Source organism: Mesocricetus auratus, unplaced genomic scaffold (genome assembly GCF_017639785.1).
Source record: "Mesocricetus auratus isolate SY011 unplaced genomic scaffold, BCM_Maur_2.0 Super-Scaffold_100013, whole genome shotgun sequence".
In the NCBI taxonomy this organism is placed as follows: domain Eukaryota; kingdom Metazoa; phylum Chordata; class Mammalia; order Rodentia; family Cricetidae; genus Mesocricetus; species Mesocricetus auratus.
This window is the reverse complement of record NW_024429196.1, coordinates 30115360-30135805: the sequence shown is the minus strand read 5'-3', so window position 1 is coordinate 30135805 and position 20446 is coordinate 30115360. Positions and strand designations below refer to the sequence as shown.

Below are 20446 nucleotides of genomic sequence, written 5' to 3'. Positions count from 1 at the left end.
TTTTGAGGAGGAAAAAGTAATATTTATTTCAGAGCATCATGAAAACTAAATCCCATTTCTTCAAAACCATTAGCTGAAGCATCAGCTGAATGTGAGAGTTGCTAAGCAGCATAAGGTGACTGGAAATGAGAAATCCATCAAACAGCATCTAGGCCACATGACCAACATCAAACAGTGACTTCAGGCAGAGTCATGACTAGGTCTTCATGTTAATATTCCTCAGAAAATGGATATTCAGGATGGTCAGCAAAACTGAAATAGGAAATAAACCAAACATGCACTGTATGATCCATTTAGCAGTGTAAAGACACGACATCTATGAAGTCACCATTGAGGTGAAAGTTAATATTTGCAGAACGTGATACACTTACAGACATTAACAAATATTTATATGCAATGTTTTTAAAATATCATTTATATATTATTTTCCAATTATGTCCCTTTGACCAGAACAGAACACACAAAGACCAGTGTTCATATATTTATCTCCCTTAGCTTCATCTATGCATCAATCAAAGAAAGAACAGTAAAATCCTTCCCAATATCAATATCCAATGAAAGAAATAAACATGTCACCTTAGTTCAAGGTAACTTTATACATTTATCAACACAAGAATATCTTAATATTCCTTACATATTATTTATGTCTACAACTTTCACTTCCATTTAAGTATTAGTAATTTGCTAATTTTCACTCACTGCCCATTATGTACATTGCAGTGAAGTAGATTCAGCTGGGGAAATTTTACATTAATTAGATGGGGTTTCATATCCAAGGAGCTAACTATATAAATTGTAGACTTCTATCTATAAATAACTATCCAAAATATACAGTGATAAAATCATTGTAACACAATTAATAAAAGACTGATATTTTGGTTGAGGCTTCAAGCTGAAGATCAGAAAAGCAAAGCAGCAGGCCACTAGCTCTCACCTCTACCTCAGACTGAAAGGTAACCCTGGCTCACCAAATCTCAGACTGTAATCTCAGACTCCTATTCCCTCCTCAAAGTGGCTGGAGAATTCTGAGACTTCAATGTTTTCCTATCCTCAGTGTGGCAGGAGAATGAATGCCACCTCTGAGACCATGCTCCTGTCTTAAATACTGGCATTAAAGGTGTGAGCTCTAATTCTCTTTTAAACCAATTCACTCTAATGTATCTCTTGGTGGTCTTGAAATAACATAGACCCATTTTCCCTTACCTCCTGAATCCCTGGGATTAATGGTGTGTGCCACCACATCCTGACCTCTAGAGCTTATGAATAACTTTGTTTTTTGAATCCCTAGGCAAGCTTTAATAAACAATAAATAATATATCACTACAAATCATTAATTGTTAAGACATGACAACAATTATTTATTATTTAAAAAGCAATTCACTCGCTGAATTATAGCCTTTCTTTACCTTCATTCTACTCTACACTAACAAAAATATTAATAACGGTAATCTATATACCAATTTTACATGGCATTGTAGATCTTCTAGTCTTCCTTCAAACATTACCATATTTATATCTATTGAGAAGTAAAATTGTGACAAGTAGAAGATATAAATAGATGATAGATAGATGACAGATAAATGATAGATGGATAGATGCTACATAGATGAATATGCTCATATACATATATAAATGCAGTCATTGCTAATCATTTATAACCTATTCCAGTATCAACTTTTGTAATCATAGAGTATGAAGGGAAACTAAAGATTGTTGTGTGGTTATTAATTCTCCTGAGCAATAGTGATTATTCCTAAAGGTTCTTAGTTTTGAGCATGATTTTCAAAACTTTCTCTATGTTTTGCAATGACACATCCACATTTTGAAAAACTCAGAAACAAATGCTAGATTAACTGTCTTCATGGAAAAATTGCTACAGACAAACAGCACATTTGGTTTCAGAAACTCCATGGGTGGAAGAGGGAGGGACAGACTGGGACTTGGAACGAATTGAGGTGAGGTGTTTCTCAGCGTTACTTACAACTGAGCTGGAAGATACCGAAAATTTTTATTCAGGCCATCTAGTATTTTCATATCCTCGGGAGACAACTGGAATTCAAAAACCTTTCAGAAAAATACAAAGGTTTTAGCATTTGAATGAAGCAGATTTTATGTCTCAAAGGCAATGTTAGTAGGATGTATGCTCCTAAAAATGATGATCATTGTTTACTAAAACACTCATGGTTAATAAATATCAAATAAAAATTGGAGAAAACTGCTGTTGATATATATTAAAATTGCACAATGGCACAGACCGTAGGAAATCTCAAAGGCAGCTTGAGAAAAAAAAAACAAAAAACAAAAACAGGCAACATCACCCAAAGACTATGACATCACAGATATAATTTCCAAGAAATATAGAACAAAAATCTGAAATATATCACACAAACTTTGAGTTGCATAGGGAGTTTAGATTTTGTATTCCATCAATAAATAAGAAGAATTCAAACAATTGCTCTTTGCAAGATTATGTACATCAGGATTTGTACAAAATTCTACTTATATCGTGCTCATGTAGGACAAAGAGCTTGCTTTATAAATGATTTTCTTATTTTAATTTGAGACATTTTAACATCAATATGATTTTCATGATTTTTCACATTTTAAAGCATATGCAAGTGTAACTCCATTGGAGCCATAAAATATGGAAATAGGGAAGAGGGACAAGGAAATTTGCCAACAGTTTAACAACTGATAAATCTAGTAAGACAATTAATTAAGGTAGTGGAAAAGAATAAATAAAACAAATGAACAGAGAAAAGAATTCATAAAGTTAATCACACTGGATAAGTCATTTAAATTTACCTATCTATCTCTCATTAATATTTTACAACTTATAAGAACTGTATTTTAGAGAACAGTTTAGGGGGAAATAATCCAAAGCCTTGGTAAATAATGAAGGAGACTCAGAAGCCCGACTAGTGAAAAGACATGATGCTCAATCACAGAGTAAAAGTATGAAAACTGAAGTAAGAGCCATTTTGATAAATTAATAAAAAGCAAAGGAAAATAAGCAAAATTGGGATAAGGCAATATATTAAACTTCTTAATTTGCATAACAATTAGTATTGAGATTATTCAACAAACTGATAACCCATACTTCTTTTTATTTTAGAAAATAGAACATCTCATTCTTGACTACCTAGATTTTCAAATTATTGCACTGTAGTAATTCTACCCTTAAAATACCAATGTTCATTTGTGTGTGTGTGCCATTTTAAAATGACCATAAATATCACATCTCATTGCAAAATCCCAAAGGTATTCATCACAAAAATGGGCTTACGGTCTTTCTCCAACAGCACTTCTAGGAACACCAGCAATACTTGCAGACAACAGCAAGGCAGTTGTAGTTGTATGCCGGGCTCAAGTATCAGAAGAAACCTTGATTCAATTGCTGCTAAGATTTACTATCATGTTTTAGAATTAAATATAGTCATTATTTTGCATCCCAACTACAGTGCCCCACCACCCTATGCTACCATTTTCTCCTCTCCTCTGTGTATCCCCTCAATTCACTCTGTTTCTGTTCTGAAAGGGGCAGGTCTGTCATTGGTGACTACAAAACATGGCATACTAAGTTGAGATAGGACTAAGCTACTACCCTTGTGTTATGGTTGGGTAAGTAAATGTACTCACTAAGTGAATATTTAGTATAAATAAATGATAACCATGCAACAGTTCACAGACAAAGAGAGGACAGGTAACAAAGATGTTCCAAGGAGGGATGCATGGGTCTCCTGCTTATGATAAAAGGCTTCTCACTGCCTTGGTGTAGGGCTAAGTGCAGACATAAACCCTAGGAAACTTGTCACTTGTATCAAACCCATATGGAATGGAGGAAAAGTTAAATCAGTCTACTGTACTTGAGAGGCCTCATTGTCCTGACAATATGTATAAGAGTTCCTCAAACATATGTGAAATAACTGAGAATAGACATATTTTTCACTGAATCCAGGATAAAGTAAAACAAATGTTTAAATCAAAGAAAACTAAGGTAATAAATGTTATTTATATTAAACTTCTACTTAAGAATGGTTTCTTTAGTAACTAAACATTTTGTACTATAATAAAGCATATTTACATGAAATTTTAAAAATCAGCCCAGGTAAATGAAAAAAGACATGGAAAATATATATATTATATATATATGAATATCTGAGTATTCAAAGAATTAAAAGTAAAGCATAGAAATTTCCAGAATCAAAATTATTCAGTCCAGAACCCTTATTTCAGGAAATAAAACAGAGGGTCATGGAAAAGAGGTATGCAGTATTTGACTGACAACCCAAAGCAAATTATGTATAGGCTCCAACACTAAATCTATTAAGCCTTGATGCTATTTATTTCATATACAAAGCATTTCTCAATTCACCTGAAAGTTGGAATGCATTGAAAATGCTAGAAATACAGGCTTGATTTCAATGATGTTCAGAGATTTTAAGGAAGCAACCATATGGAAAATACTATTTGCAGAGCTAATCACCTGCAAATTCTCTTTCATCTCACTTTCGTAGAAACTCTGGGCCAGGGGCACAACTCCACGCTGAACAAGGTAGCGAAGTGCAATCAGGGCGGGGCTTCGCTTATTCTTTTTGGCCACACCACAAAGAACTGGGTCATTCAAGAGAACTGGAGAGTCTTGATCCACCCTAATAGGAAAGTAGAAATGAGCTCCTGAGGACAAGGATTTGGTTTTGCTATAGTGCTTCAAAACACATTGAGAGCACATTCTAGTTTGGCCATGATGGTTATGGACAGTAGTCAACAGGACAATATTGGAAATCCTGGACAATGAACCATGTGATGAACCATTCCCCTGAGCAGAGAATTCTGGACTGTATAAATGGAGAAAGTGATCAGAGAATAAGTGTTCATTTGTCATTCTCGGTTTCTTGACCTAATGTAAAGTGATGACCTGCTTCAAGTCCCTGACTCTCTGACTTGCCTGTCATTATGGACTGTACCCTGGAACTGTGAACCATAAACCCTTTCTCCCTGAAGTTGCTCTTGTCTCAGTATTTTGTCAGAGAATCAGGGAAACAAAAAGAACTAAAATGCCAGGCCTACTGAACCACAAGCTAAAGAAAGATCACTCTTCCTGAGAACTGAGGGTCATGATGCTAATTTACACTCTTACTTCTTGTATACTCTTTAACTTATTACCATTCTTTATATCTTTGTGTTCCCAGAGCACCAAAAGCAACCAGAACAATGTCTTTTGATTTGCAGTAATCCAGCAGCTTACTCTGGTTATTATAAACATGACATTCAACCTATGAAAGAATATGAAAGAAAGAAATCAGATCATATCAAATACTCATATTATAACAAATTAAAATGCTTAAAATCAATAGACTAAGAAAATTATATGCAGTATTACAATTGAATTTAAAAGATTAAACTGTTGCAATTTTTCTTGAAGAATAAAAGAACTACTTTTGGAGGGATCTGTGAATAACATTTGCCTGGGTAAATTTTGGGACCGAATTAATAGCTAGTAATCCTCAAAGGAGTACAGTGTGTAAATATGCCAGTTGTTAAGATTACAAAATCATGAGAAAGTACCATGATAAGATGGTGAGAAGCATCTACACTCCACATAAGACCTGAACACTGACTGATTTTTAATAGAATTCAGTATTTCAACAGAATATCCCAGGCCTACTCATTAGTCTCAGTTCAGGGAGGAGATCAGTTTGCCCTGCTCTCAACTTCAGCCTGCTGGAACAACTTTAAATTTATACATTCTCCAGGAGTAGGAACTATAGTATGTCTCCATTCTCACCAATACTTTAATAATGCATGCTTAAATTTAAACTCCCCCATATGTTTCAAAAAGTGGTGCTGCTCTCAGAATCTTCTTTTCCATAAAATGAAAACCACTTGGGCAGAGGGCAAATGATCAAGTGTCAATAGTACAAAGTGGATCAGCCCCTCCAAGACCCCAACACCAGCTAGTCCAGCTTCAGGTGAGATTGGGTCTCCGGCGGGGACTGCCCGCCCATCACCCATCCCCCTTGATCTTCGGGGGCTGCTCCCGGCATCCAGAAGACCCGCCCACACAGGAAAGACATCAGCCCCTCCAAGACCCCAACCCCAGCGAGTCCAGCTTCAGCATCCCCAGCTTCAGCTGCAGGAAGGAAGGAGACGAGTGGAGACAGAAAGACCCCACCAGCACCCACTGGAAGAAGAGATGGGAAGAAGACAGAATAAGAGATCACTCAGCAATAGAAACACCAACATGACCCCACCAGAATCCAGGGATCCAACACCAGCAAGACCCGAAAAGCACTACATAGACGAAGAAGAGGAGACAGACCTTAAAAATTATTTCATGAAGATGATGGAAATAGAAGAAAAAACAAACAAAAAAATTCATGAAATGGGGGGGAAAATTCAAGAAATAAACAAATCTCTCATAGAATCTAAAGAGCACCAAGAAAAAAAAACCAAAAAATTAAGGAAACAGCTCAAACAGTTGAAGGATTGAAAGCTGAAATAGAAACGATGAAGAAAACACAGAATGAAGGGATGCTGGAAATAGAAAAGCTCGGTAAACGATCAGGAACTACAGATGCAAGTATCACCAATAGAATACAAGAGATAGAAGAGAGAATCTCAGGTGCTGAAGACTCATTAGAGGATATAGAGTCGTCAACCAAAGAAAATCTCAAAACCAACAAATCCTTAACAGAAAATATCCAGGAAATATGGGACACCGTGAAGAAACCAAACCTGAGAATGATAGGCATAGAAGAAGGTGAAGAAATTCAACTTAAAGGTACAGAAAACATATTCAACAAAATCATAGAAGAAAACTTCCCTAACCTAAAGAAAGATGTGCCTATGAAAGCACAAGAATCTTACAGAACACCAAATAGGCTCGACCAGAAAAAGAAGTCACCTCGCCATATAATAATCAAAACATCAAACCTACAGAGTAAAGACAAAATATTAAGAGCAGCTAAAGAAAAAGGCCAAGTAGCATACAAAGGCAGACCTATCCGAATTACACCTGACTTCTCAATGGAAACAATAAAAGCCAGAAGATCCTGGTCAGATGTCCTACAAACGCTAAGGGAACAAGGATGCCAGCCCAGACTACTATATCCAGCAAAGCTCTCAATAACCATAGATGGAGAAAACAAAATATTCCATGACAAAGCCAGATTTAAACAATACGTATCCATGAATCCAGCTCTACAGAAAATGCTAGAAGGAAAACCTAGAGTCAAGGAAGATAACTACATTCACAAACACACAGGCAATATATAATCATACTTTACAAAACACCAAAAGAAAAAGGGAGGAGAAACTACACAAAATAACTTCACTAACAATAAATCAAGCGCAAACAAGGGTCACCAATCAAAGGCCATTAATATCCCTCAATGTCAACGGCCTCAACTTGCCTATAAAAAGACACAGACTAGCAGAATGGATACGAAGACAGAACCCTTCCTTCTGCTGCATACAAAAACACATCTCAACATCAAAGACAGACGTTATCTCAGAGTAAAGGCTGGGAAAAGATCTTCCAATCAAATGGCCCCAAGAACAAGCGGGTGTAGCAATCCTAATATCTAACAAATTAGACTTCAAATTGAAATCAATCAAAAGAGATGAAGAAGGGCACTTCATATTCATCAAAGGAAAAATACATCAAGACGAAGTCTCAATTTTAAACATCTACGCCCCAAATAAAAAGGCACCTACAATCGTGAAAGAAACATTACTAAAGCTCAAAATGCACATAAAATCTCACACACTAATAGTAGGAGGCTTCAACACTCCGCTCTCACCGCTAGACAGGACCTCCAGACAGAAACTTAACAAAGAAACAAAAGAACTAATAGAAGTTATGACCCAACTGGGTTTAACAGACATCTATAGAACACTCCACCCAAATAAAAAGGGATATACCTTCTTCTCAGCACCACATGGAACCTTCTCTAAAATTGATCACATAATAGGAAACATAGCAAATCTCCACAGATACAAAAAAATTGGAATAACCCCCTGCATCTTATCAGACCACCATGCATTAACATTAGAATTCAACAATAACACAAATCGCAGAAACTCTACAAACACATGGAGATTGAACAATGCACAATTGCACCATCCCTGGGTAAAGGAACAAATAAAAAAAGAAATTAAAGAATTCCTCGATTTCAATGAGAATGAAGACACAACATACACAAACTTATGGGACACTTTGAAAGCAGTGCTGAGAGGAAAGTTTATAGCACTAAGTGCCCACATGAAAAAAAAATGGAGAACAGTCTTACTAGAGAATTAATAGCACAGCTGAATGTTCTAGAACAAAAAGAAGCAAACTCCCCCCAGAAGGAGCAGATGCCAGGAAATAATCAAATTGAAAGCTGAAATCAATCAAGTAGAAACCAGGAAAACACTGAGAAGAATCAATGAAACAAAGAGTTGGTTCTTTGAGAAAATCAACAAAATAGACAAACCTCTGTCCAAACTAACCAAAAGACAGAGAGAGAGCATGATAATTAACAAAATCAGGGACGAAAAAGGGGACATAACAACGGACTCTGAGGAAATCAAGAGTATCATCAGGGCATACTTTGAAAATCTGTACTCCACAAAATTTGAAAATTTAAAGGAAATGGACAATTTCTTGGATAGATATCACTTGCCAAAACTAAATCAAGAACAGATAAACAATCTAAACAGACCTATAACCCTCAATGAAATAGAAGCAGTCATCAAAAGTCTCCCAAACAAAAAAAGCCCAGGCCCGGATGGCTTCAGTGCAGAATTCTACCAGAAATTCAAAGAAGAGCTAATTCCAATACTCCTCAAAGTATTCCACACAATAGAAGCAGGAGGCTTACTGCCAAACTCTTTCTACGAGGCTACAATTACCTTGATACCCAAGCCACACAAAGACACAACTAAGAAAGAGAACTATAGACCAATTTCCCTCATGAACATTGATGCAAAAATACTCAATAAAATACTCGCAAACCGGATTCAAGAACACATCAGAAAAATCATCCACCATGATCAAGTAGGCTTCATTTCAGGAATGCAGGGATGGTTCAACATTAGAAAATCTCTCAATTTAATCCACCATATTAACAAAAATTGACAAAATCCAGCACCCCTTCATGATAAAGGTCCTAGAGAGATCAGGGATAACAGGAACGTACCTGAATATAATAAAAGCAATATACAGTAAACCAAGAGCTAACATCAAACTAAATGGAAACAAACTCAAAGGAATTCCTCTAAAATCAGGAACAAGACATGGCTGTCCACTCTCTCCATATCTCTTCAATATTGTACTTGAAGTTCTAGCTACAGCAATAAGACAACAATAGGAGATAAAGGGGATACAAATAGGAAAAGAAGAAGTCAAACTTTCACTATTTGCAGATGATATGTTAGTTTACATAAGTGACCCAAAAAACTCCGCAAGGTTACTCCTAGAGCTGATAAACACCTTCAGCAATGTAGCAGGATACAAGGTAAACTCAAAAAAATCAGTGGCCCTATTATATATAGATGATGAAGTGACTGAGAAAGAAATCAGAGAAACATCACCCTTTACAATAGCCAAAAACAGCATCAAATATCTGGGGATAATGTTAACCAAGGAAGTGAAAGACCTGTATATCAAGAACTTTGTGTCTTTAAAGAAAGAAATCAAAGAAGATACCAGAAAATGGAAAGATCTCCCATGCTCTTGGATTGGTAGGATCAACATAATAAAAATGGCAATCTTGCCAAAAGCAGTCTATAGATTCAATGCAATCCCTATCAAAATTCCATCACAATTCTTCAAGGACCTGGAAAGAACATTAATCAACTTTATATGGAAAAACAAAAGACCCAGGATAGCCAAAACATCCCTATACAACAAAGGAACTTCAGGAGGCATCACCATACCTGACTTCAAGCTCTATTATAGAGCTATAGTCCTGAAAACAGCTTGGTATTGGCACAAAAATAGGCAGGTAGACCAATGGAACCGAATTGAAAGCCCTAATTTTAACCCACACACCTATGAGCACTTGATTTTTGACAAAGAAGCTAAAACTGTACAATGGAAAAAAGAAAGCATCTTCAACAAATGGTGCTGGCATAACTGGGTACTATTATGCAGAAGACTGCAAATAGATCCAGGTCTATCGCCTTGTACAAAACTTAAGTCCAAATGGATCAAAGATCTCAACATAAATCCAGCCACACTGAAACTTTTAGAAAGTGGGAGATACTCTTCAACGAGTTGGTACAGGAGACCACTTCCTAAACATAACACCAGTGGCACAGGCACTGAGATCGACAATTAACAAATGGGACCTTCTGAAACTAAAAAGCTTCTGTAAGGCAAAGGACACAGTCAAAAAGACAAAAAGACAGGCCACAGAATGGGAAAAGATATTCACTAACCCTACATCTGACAGAGGGCTAATCTCCAAAATTTACAAACAACTCAAGAAACAAGTCTCCAAAACACCAAAGGATCCACTTGAAAGGTGGGGTACAGAGCTAAATAGAGAATTCTCAGTAGAGGAGGTTAAAATGGCCAAGAGACATTTAAGAAAGTGCTCAACATCCTTAGCCATCAGGGAAATGCAAATCAAAACAACTCTGAGATACCATCTTACTCCTGTCAGAATGGCTAGAATCAAAAACACCGAAGACAATTTATGCTGGAGAGGATGTGGATAGAGAGGAACACTCCTCCACTGCTGATGGGAATGCCGACTCATACAGCCTCTTTGGAAATCAGTATGGAGATTCCTCAGGAAAATGGGAATTAATCTACCACTAGACCCAGCAATTCCACTCTTAGGCATTTATCCAAATGAGGCAGGTTCACACAACAAGGGCATCTGCTCCACTATGTTCTTAGCAGCATTGTTTGTAATAGCCAGAACCTGGAAGCAACCTAGGTGCCCCTCAACTGAAGAGTGGATAGAGAAAATGTGGTACATTTACACAATGGAGTATTACTCAGCAGAAAAAAACAATGGAATCTTGAAATTCGCAGGGAAATGGATAGCACTGGAAGAAACCATCCTGAGTGAGGTAACCCAGTCGCAAAAAGAAAAACATGGTATGTACTCACTCATATATGGATTTTAGACATGGATCAGGATAGTGCCAGTCTGCACTTCCACAGATAGAGAGCCCGGGGACAGGAAAGAACCTAAAAGATATGCATATATGCATAGTACCCAAGAGAAGAGGATGGAGACCAGATCCTCTCAATGGATGGGGAACACGGCGAGGGGTGGGGGGGAGTGGGACCTCGGAAGTAGAGAGGGGGTGAAGAGGAAGAGAGTTGGTCATGGGGGAACAGGAAGTTGAGGGGGTGGGGGTAGAATAGGGGGAAGAGGGAATCATAGGTTCGAAGACAGATCAGGTACCAGAGTGACCTCGAGTGATCTAAAGGGATAACACCAATTGGCAAGCTAAGCAATAGTGGAGGGACCACCTCGAATGCCCATCCCTGATAATGATCTTGATGTCTATAACCATCTGGGAACCTTCATCCTGTGACTGATGGAAGCAGAAGCAAACACACAATTAATCACTGAACTGAACCCAAGGAACCCAGTGACAGAGAGAGAGGAGTGATAAGCAAATTGGCAAAGAATGGGCTGGCAAAACCAGCAGAGACAGCTGAACTGAACAGGGGAGAGCTCTTGGACCCCAGACCAACAGTGGGGAGGCCAGCATGGGACTGATCTGGACTCCCCAAATGTGAGTGTCAGTGAGAAGGCCTGGGAAACCTATGGGGCCCTGAGCTGTGGATCAGTGTCTATCCCTGGTATACAAACTGTCTTCGTGTGCCTATAGCACAAAGAGAGATGCTCTCTCAGCCTGGACTCTTAGGGGAGTGCCTGGACCCTACCAAGAGTAAAATGACAGACTCTAGATATCCCCTATGGGGAAGGATTTGGCAATAGGGGGGGGAAGGGGAGTGCGGGAGGAGGGGAGAGAGAGGGACCTGGGATTGACATGTAAAACAAGCTATTTAAAATTAAAATAAAATAAAAAAAATAGTACAGAGTGAGGAAAAGCATGAGCTATGGGTGGAAGGGAGAATTCTTACCTGATTGCACACAGGCTTGTACTTAAGCCCTGGTTTATTCAGGATTCTCTCTAACTGCCTGTGGTTAAAGTTGGACACCCCAATAGACTTGACCAAACCTGCGTCCTTACACTTCTCCAATGCCTGGTGATGAGAAAGGGTTTATGAAGGGTCAAACTTACAATTGACTATGTCAATATAAAGAGAATATGGAGTCTAGAGTTAGATATATAGATCAGTGTCAGAATACTTTTCAGTGTGTAAAAGGCCCTAAATTCAATCACAGACATTAAAAAAGGTGGGAACAGGTATATTTCCCAAATGATCACTGGACTTAAATATAAATGCATCAATATATTGGTGACAATTAAGAATAAGATGTCAACCAAAGAGGAATTTCCATGACATCAGGAGAAACTTGAGGATGCTGCTACATAAAGTGACAAAATAACACATAATCCTATTATCCTGAATACTTCATTTTCCATCCCTTATATTTTAGTAATGCTTTCTTCCCCTTCCATTCCAGCAAATATGTATGCATGCAAATGAATTTCTATACCCAAGGAAAAATGAGATGATTCTCCCTCCCACTGCTTGCTTTATTGTCCTTTTGAAAAGTGCTCACCTCCCACGTGGCACAGAAATCCACTGTGTCCAACAGTAATTTCCCTTGCTCATCTAACGGAAAGTCATTATCCCCTGCCTGAAAGAGAAGTGTTTGTTAAATAAATCTCACATAACACATGATTCACCTATAGTAATACTTTTAGAGATATCCTGGAGGAGCTGGATAAACACTGGCTTCTCTTTCAGAAGACCTGGGTTCATTTCCCAGCACCCATATGCTGGGTCACAGCTACTTGGAAATAAGTCCCATGGGACCCACTTCCCTCTTCTGGCCCCCATACACACTAGTGCACAGACATACACACAAAGGTAGCATCCATACACATTAAACAAATACTTTAAATGTTAAGGAATATCTTGGAAATAAGACAGGAAGCAGCCATAAAGAGAATGAAGCATCATCCTATATAATGTGTTTACCAAGTGATACTTTCGATGAGAAACAAAAATTATCTGTACATTAACTATGTGCATAGTGCAAGCATGCAAGTAAAATTATACATGCTGTGCAGATTGTATTTATAACGTATATATGTGTATGTAGACATATATGCATAGGAATGAAGCCTTGATTTTGAAATAGCAATGTGGTTATATGGGAGTGGATAGATGAAGGAGAGGGAAAGGAAAAGGATTTAATGATATTTCACTTTAAAAAATCATTTTAAAAATTAGATCTCTTTGGTTTATTTGGAATGTATTAAGATTTTCTTTTATTGTAACATACTGCAAATTTAATAAAATTCCACCATGTACTTAAAAAACTGATACATTGTCTCCCCAAATGCTGCATATTTAGATATTTTCTATTTTTTATATTTTATTTTTAAATTTAAATTAGAAACAAGGTTGCTTCACATGTCAATTACAGGTCCCTCTCCCTTTCCCTCCCCTCCTCCTGCACCCTCCCACTAACCCCCCAATACATCCTCAATTCCCCAAGGAGGGTGAGGCTCTCCATGGGGGTGTCCATAGTCTGTCATTTCATCCAGGGCAGGGCCTAGGCCTTCCCCCAAGAGTTCAGGGTGAGAGTGCATCTCTCGTTGTTGGATGGGAGTCCAAAGTCCATTTGTATACCCTGGATAAATACTGCATTTAGTTACCTGATTTTAACCTTTTGTAGGCCAAAAAAGTTCCTCTGTCTACTGTCTTCGGTGATCTTGACATCTTTGAAGAATACAGATGTGTGTGTGTGTGTGTGTGTGTGTGTGTGTGTGTGTTTGTGTGTTTGTCTGTGTGTGTGTGTGGGTGTCCATTTCTTGGACATGTCATTTCTTAATCTAGTAAACTCTTGGTGGAACCCACTCAAAGGTTTAATAACACAAATTAACCTAATATAAAATTATAATTGAAACTTGTCTCAACTATCCTTAAAAATTATCCATATATATTTGACAATGCAAATCACATACCTTCATTGGCACCGGGTAATGCATAATGAAAAGATCAACATGCTCCAGTTGAAGTTTTTTCAGTGATTTTTCTAAACTAGGCCGGACCAGCTCTGGCTGAAAGCAAGTGCACCAAAGCTACAAATGTTCAAGAATGGAAGTTGTAATCAATTAATAGATTTCCCAAACATACATACTTATTTATCCTAATACTGAAATATTTTTGTACTTGAAGGAAAGTTAAAATCATTCCCTTAAATCAAGGATTTACTTTACTCTTATTTAACAATGTAAACTCAGTTATATGGTTTTTTTGTTATTCGTAGTTCATTTAATGAACAATGAAAGGAAATTACTCAAAAAATAAAATACTGCTAATAATTACTAATACCTGAATTATTTTTCATAACGATTATACTCTACCATTACTTTTTCTTACCCATTTATGCAAGTGACACCTTTAACCATTTCTGGTCTAGTATTATAATTTTTACTTTCCTATATTATATTTCAATAATTTGTACTTCTATACTATAAAAACTGTACCTTTGTAGTGATGAACATGTCTTCTCTCTTTACAATACCAGCTTTAATGTTGCTTTGAATGGCTTGTCCTATCTCCTCTTCTATTTGATATGCATAAGCAGTATCAATATGGCGGTATCCAACACCTATAGCTAGGTTTGCAGCCTCAAGTGACTTACTCTTGGGAACCTAGAGAAACAACCAAAAGAGGTATTTAGAGATGCATGTTCTGAGACCTAGCTCAGAGTGAGCCTAGATGGGAGTTTACTAGACTAGAAAGAATTTTCTTTTTCAAAGTCATCCTCAGAACACTTGTTGGGCAACAGCCTAGTCCCCTGATCATTGAATTCCCACTTTCTATTCTGTAAAACAAAATCAATTCTTCAAAAATACTGTAGATGTCACAGAAAACTAAATATCTCCACAGACTAAATATTTGCCTATATTTTGTCCCATGTTTGGGCAATGAGCCAAAATCCACTTTCTCGGGGTCTTTCCTAATTAAGAGAAAGACTTCAAATCTGAAAACCTCTTTATATTAATTTAACCCTGGTTTCTTACTGGCATTGATGGATGCCAAGCTCACCCTGGGTTCAACTGATTGATTAAAAGTCGCACTCAATTTATGTAGTGGGGTTACTAAGAAATTGAACACAGGAAGTCTACTTGGGACAGAGCATAATTACATAAAGACTCCTCCATGATCCCAGCTAAAACACTGTCACAAAAGGATGAGAAACCAAAGATCTCAGATACCAAGCAAGGCCAAATTAATAACAGGAACTTGAACAGAGAAGAGAGTCCTATGTTAGCCTTTCTACATATCCATTCTATTTGTCTAAGAAATGTAAATATTGGCAGGAAAAGAAAATCAATCTACCCTAGGAAAATATCCTCATTAAAAGTAAATTGTCTACATCAAATTTAATATTATTTATTTGTGGTGTCAGCCTTTTCAACCAAAAATAATTTGTTTAAAAAGGACAAGTAAGACTGGAATTACATCTAAAATTACTGCCTACACTGTGAGATTTCGACAAGGATATGACAGTTCTTTATTAAAGGATTTAAATTGTGGGCTGGGGAGATGTCTCAACCAATAAAGTGTTTGCTAAAACTCTCAGAACATTAGTTCAAACCCCCAAATCTCATGTAAAAGCAGAGTATAACATGGAGGAGGCATACTTGTATAATTCCGGTGCTTGCTGAAACAAAATTCAGAGTGATCCCTGAAGCTCACTGGACTGCCAAGCTAGCTTAATCACTGAGTGCAAGAAAGACTATGAGACCCCATGTCAAAAAGTGAGAGCAGTGGAGAAAGACTTTGAGTTATAGCATACATACACATGCACAAACACATATATAATTATACAGCATATACAAAGTGGTTAAAAAGAACATTAGACTACCTTTTCTGTTTATTTTAATAATTTCTACATTTACCTTTCTATAATAAACACAGTGACTGAAATTCTGACTTGTACCACCTTTTCTGAATGCCAGCTCTGACTTATGCAAGACTAAAGCCATTCTGTGGATCACCAACCCTGATGCTTTAACACTGGCCTTGACCTGTTTCTGTTTTTTTTTTAATGCCGCTTTGCAAAACTCAGAAATCCTGTGTATATCTCAACATCTCTTTATGCATACATCTAACATGAAGGAAATGCCAAATTTGAAGTTACAGGAAGTGGCCCTTTGATACAGAATCAAAAAATCTCAGCAGGTTGACAAAATAAGAAAGTCCCTTTAAGTTCAGAAAAAGTTCACCTTATTGTTTTCAGTTCTGAGGACCCAAAATGCACTAAATCCAACATGCATTAATGAAGACCAATAATTCACACTGATTTTTTCTAAGTCCTCCTTTCCCTGTCATAAGAACACATTATAAATACAACTAGGTTTCCCACATTTGAGAATTTGTACATGGAAGACCTTTCCTAGCCCTGGTACAGCATTCACTGTGTAATGCTGAAGGCTACACCAAAACAAAACTCTTCATGTCTTCATGTATTCATCTACAGGGAAACACCCTGAAATACCAAGCTGATTTCTCTGCATCTTGCCTTCTTGAAAGGAAAAATGGTGCCATGGATTGTAGACATAAACAGAAGTTGCCTCTCTCATTACCAAGAAGACTAACAGGCAATCTGGTGACTTTCTTCTCTTCTATCAAGCTGAGAAACAGAGACATGGAAAACATAGTCCTGAGAATTGTTAGATCATAGACATGTCCCTTTAAGGTCAGAGCTCACAGCCTGAAGATTCATGTCAAGTTTACTTGTAGAGCTGACAGGCCCCAAACAAAAGCAGTAAACAGGGAGGCCTGGGCCAGAAAAGCAAAACCAAGAAAAAGAAACAGCCACATCTTGCCCAACCCAGAGTCCTGAGTCTACAGCAAGAATAACCAGGGAATATAAATAAAGTTACTCCCTATTCCTAAAGTCCCTGACAGAGTTATTATAGTAAATGTGCCAACATCACTGAAGCATGTACCCCGTAGCTGCATCAAATCCAGCTCTAACACCCAGCCTCAAAGAAAATGTTTGAAGATTTAGGTCTTCCCTTTCTTCTATAGTAAGTGTGCCTCTCTGGTGGCTCACCAGGAGCAGGGATCTTTCCCCAGACAAGTACAGGCATGATTACATACCCTTTTATGACACAATCTGGACCAGATTATCTAAGGAACAAACTTGGTCTCCTGCCAACAACCACCAACTGCAGCTGCTGTAACCTCTGTTTAAGAGGAATAAAGAACATGTGGTGACTCAATCAAACCCTGATGCAGGGCAAGCCTCACGATCAGTCTTCTTGTATCTGGAATAGCTCTAGCCTGGAAATACTTAGAATAATGTATTCTTACCTCAATGGGTTTATAGGTGCCAAAACCCAGAGCAGGAATGCAGTGACCATCATTTAGTCTGACAAAAGGCTGTCTGGAGCTCATTGCCTGTCACTACTCTGACTAAGCCAGTCCTGAATCTTCTGGTGCCCTAAAGCAGAAGTCAGTAAACATCATATATCAACTTTCTGTCTAATGGCTAACAAGTGGCACCTTCATTCTTGTGGATAACCATTCCTATTTGCTGGCCAGTGTTTAAACTATTTCTATTCCATGGCTAATGATTAGCTAGTACTACTATCTGGCTAATGGTTAAACAATATTACTATATGCCTAATGTGTAAATACTACTATTGACTGTCCAATGAACAGGCAACAGAAAAGAAAAGAGGAGGCAGTAAAGCAAAAGCATTACCTCCCAAGGAAGAAGGGAAGCCACTCATTTTCATATGAAGGATGAATTGTATCAAAGTAGTACGTACTGAAAAGGTATTTGTTTTCTATAAATTTCTCTTTAATATCACATATATTTAAGTAGAAAAGATTAATGGAATAATTATAATATTTCAAGCATTTATTGTTCTTTGGACATTATGAAACCTCTATTTGACCACTTGTCATTGGAAATAATGAGCTGCCACTCACCATATAAACATATCCAAAAAACAAAAAAGCTACAATTGAACATTTAAAAAATTTTGATACTCATCAATTAAATTTGATCAATAATTACAATAGAAAAAGTTATATTTTTTGAAAAATTTTCCTCTAATTTTCCATTGTCATTGTCACAGGTACAAACCTGAAATGCATAAAGAGGACAACATAGAATAGTGCTTAGTGGTTGATAAACCATTGGCAGCTACTGAATATTATTTTGCAACAAGCATGGGGACTTAGATATTGCTACAGCCCTCATTTGTTGGGTACTCTTGAAATATTTATGCCAGAAGAGTGCAAAGTCACTTGGGGCTTGTTGTTACCAGCAGTCATAGGAAACCTAGCATGTTATATGAATTTAGTATACACCTTGGGTCCCACGACTTCACAGCAATCACTCTTAAACAATATGCCATCTATCCAGTTCCTGATTTTTATAAAACTATAAGTAAAATGTTAAAATTCAGATCAATATTTTATAGTTTGTAGCCTCATCCAACATTCATAAAAAAAACTAAAATAAAAATAAGCAAAATACTATGAGTTTTGGAGTGGGAGAGAAATTTAAAGGATTGATGGGACAGGTTCTTTTATTCTATTAAACATAGAATGTATGGGTTTTCACTAATGAAGAGCATATGAGACTAGAATATATTTGGTGATAATTTTTAATGTAAGGTGTCTATACAATGAGCATTATACACAAGGTAAGGCTGAGAAATATAAAATTCATTCATCTGAAAGAAATGGTTGTGGTGATTAATAACTCTTCTACATGCTTTTCAACCTAGAATTAATATCTATCAAGCAGGAGTCAGGAAAAAATGTATTTACTGAGAAATTTAAATGAGGACTGAAGAGTTGGCTCAGGTCTTAACAGTCTCAGCTCCTTTTCCAGAGGACCAACATTTGATGTCAGCAACCTCTTGGCAGTTCACCAAATTATATAACTCCAGGCGATCCAATACCCTCTTCTGGCCTCCCTGGACACTACATGCATGTGGTGGATAGACACATGTGTAGGCAAAATGCCTATGCACATAAAAATAAATACAACTTTTAAAAGAAATAGGAAAGAGTATTGGCTATAGTTCATTTGTGCCTACTTTCTATTGCAAAGAAACAGAGATATGTCAATGTGACTAAAAGTCTGTAGTCCATTCTATTGATTGCTTAATAATATTGCCTTTGTTGACATGTATGTCACAATCTGTTGATGGAAATTTTAGTTCCTTCCACTCGCTGAACTCATGAAACTCTTTTTTAATTCTATACTTTATTTTTGATTGTCTGGAGAGTAGGGGGGGCATATGTGTAGACTTGTTTCAGTATGGAAGCTAATGTGGATAGCCCACATGTCATAAAGAAGCTGATCTTAAGTGTCTTTACTAAAAGCTACAAGCTTCAGACCAAGTAAATCTGTGCTTCCAATTACAATGTGGTATGAAAGTGAAGAGCTTCGATGAGCAAAGAAGAAGATAGTAAAAACTGAAGAGCATCTGTCGAGGCAAGATGCTGAGGTGTCAGGGGTAGCTTCTCAGATATGGGAACATGCACCATGTTTTATACAGAGACATGCTTCTTTCTTTCATGTGCTCCTAGGGTGAGATAGAAGAGTACTGCATTTAGAATCAGAAGTTGAAGCTCCTACATGGTCTGGTTTTTCCAATTAAACTACTTGGTAACATCAAGCTAATCACAACCCTGTCCTTTGGTTGGGGATTCCTTTATTACCTTAAGGATTCTGATTCTTCTTTCCACTTTCTTGATGATATCTTGTACTTTTCATATTTATGCAGGTAGGAAACGAGAATAATTACGATTTCTCAGCACAATTGCTACATGACAAGTGTATTTTCAAAGGGTCACTTGCTGTGTTTATTAAGAAGTTGCTGAAGTGGTGAAGGAAAATAAGTTCTCTCAGACTTCTTTTATTTGTATTTTTTATTAATTTTTTTAGTTTTATGTTTAAATTTAGATTAGAAACATGGTTGGTTCACAAGTCAGTTACAGGTCCCTCTCCCTTTCCCTCCCCTCCTCCCTACCCTCCTCCCAACGCCCCCATTATCCTCTCATTTCCCCAGGGAGGGTGAGACCCTCCATGGGGGTGTCCATAGTCTGTCATTTCATCCGGGGCAGGGCCTAGACCCTCCCCACAAGAGTTCAAGGTGAGAGTTCATCTCACATTGTTGGATGGGAGTCCAAAGTCCATAAGTATACTCGGGATGAATACTGATCTACTGCCCAAGCTCAATAGATTACCTAGGCCTCCTCACTGACACCCACATTCGGGGGTCTTGATCAGTCCCATGTTGGATT

The 20446-nt window shown here is 37.4% G+C and overlaps 1 protein-coding gene across 1 annotated transcript; it reads right to left on the bottom strand.

Moving 5' to 3' along the window:
• LOC101842874 (aldo-keto reductase family 1 member C13) lies at positions 1-17572 on the bottom strand. Its single transcript, NM_001310569.1, has 9 exons — positions 17489-17572; positions 14647-14814; positions 14122-14238; positions 12708-12785; positions 12101-12223; positions 5167-5276; positions 4487-4652; positions 1982-2064; positions 1-252 (listed from the first exon to the last, which is right to left on the bottom strand). The coding sequence occupies exons 1-9, from the start codon at positions 17570-17572 to the stop codon at positions 210-212; spliced, it is 972 nt and encodes a 323-aa protein (NP_001297498.1). The 3' UTR covers positions 1-209.
• Positions 17573-20446: the final 2874 nt, after the last annotated feature.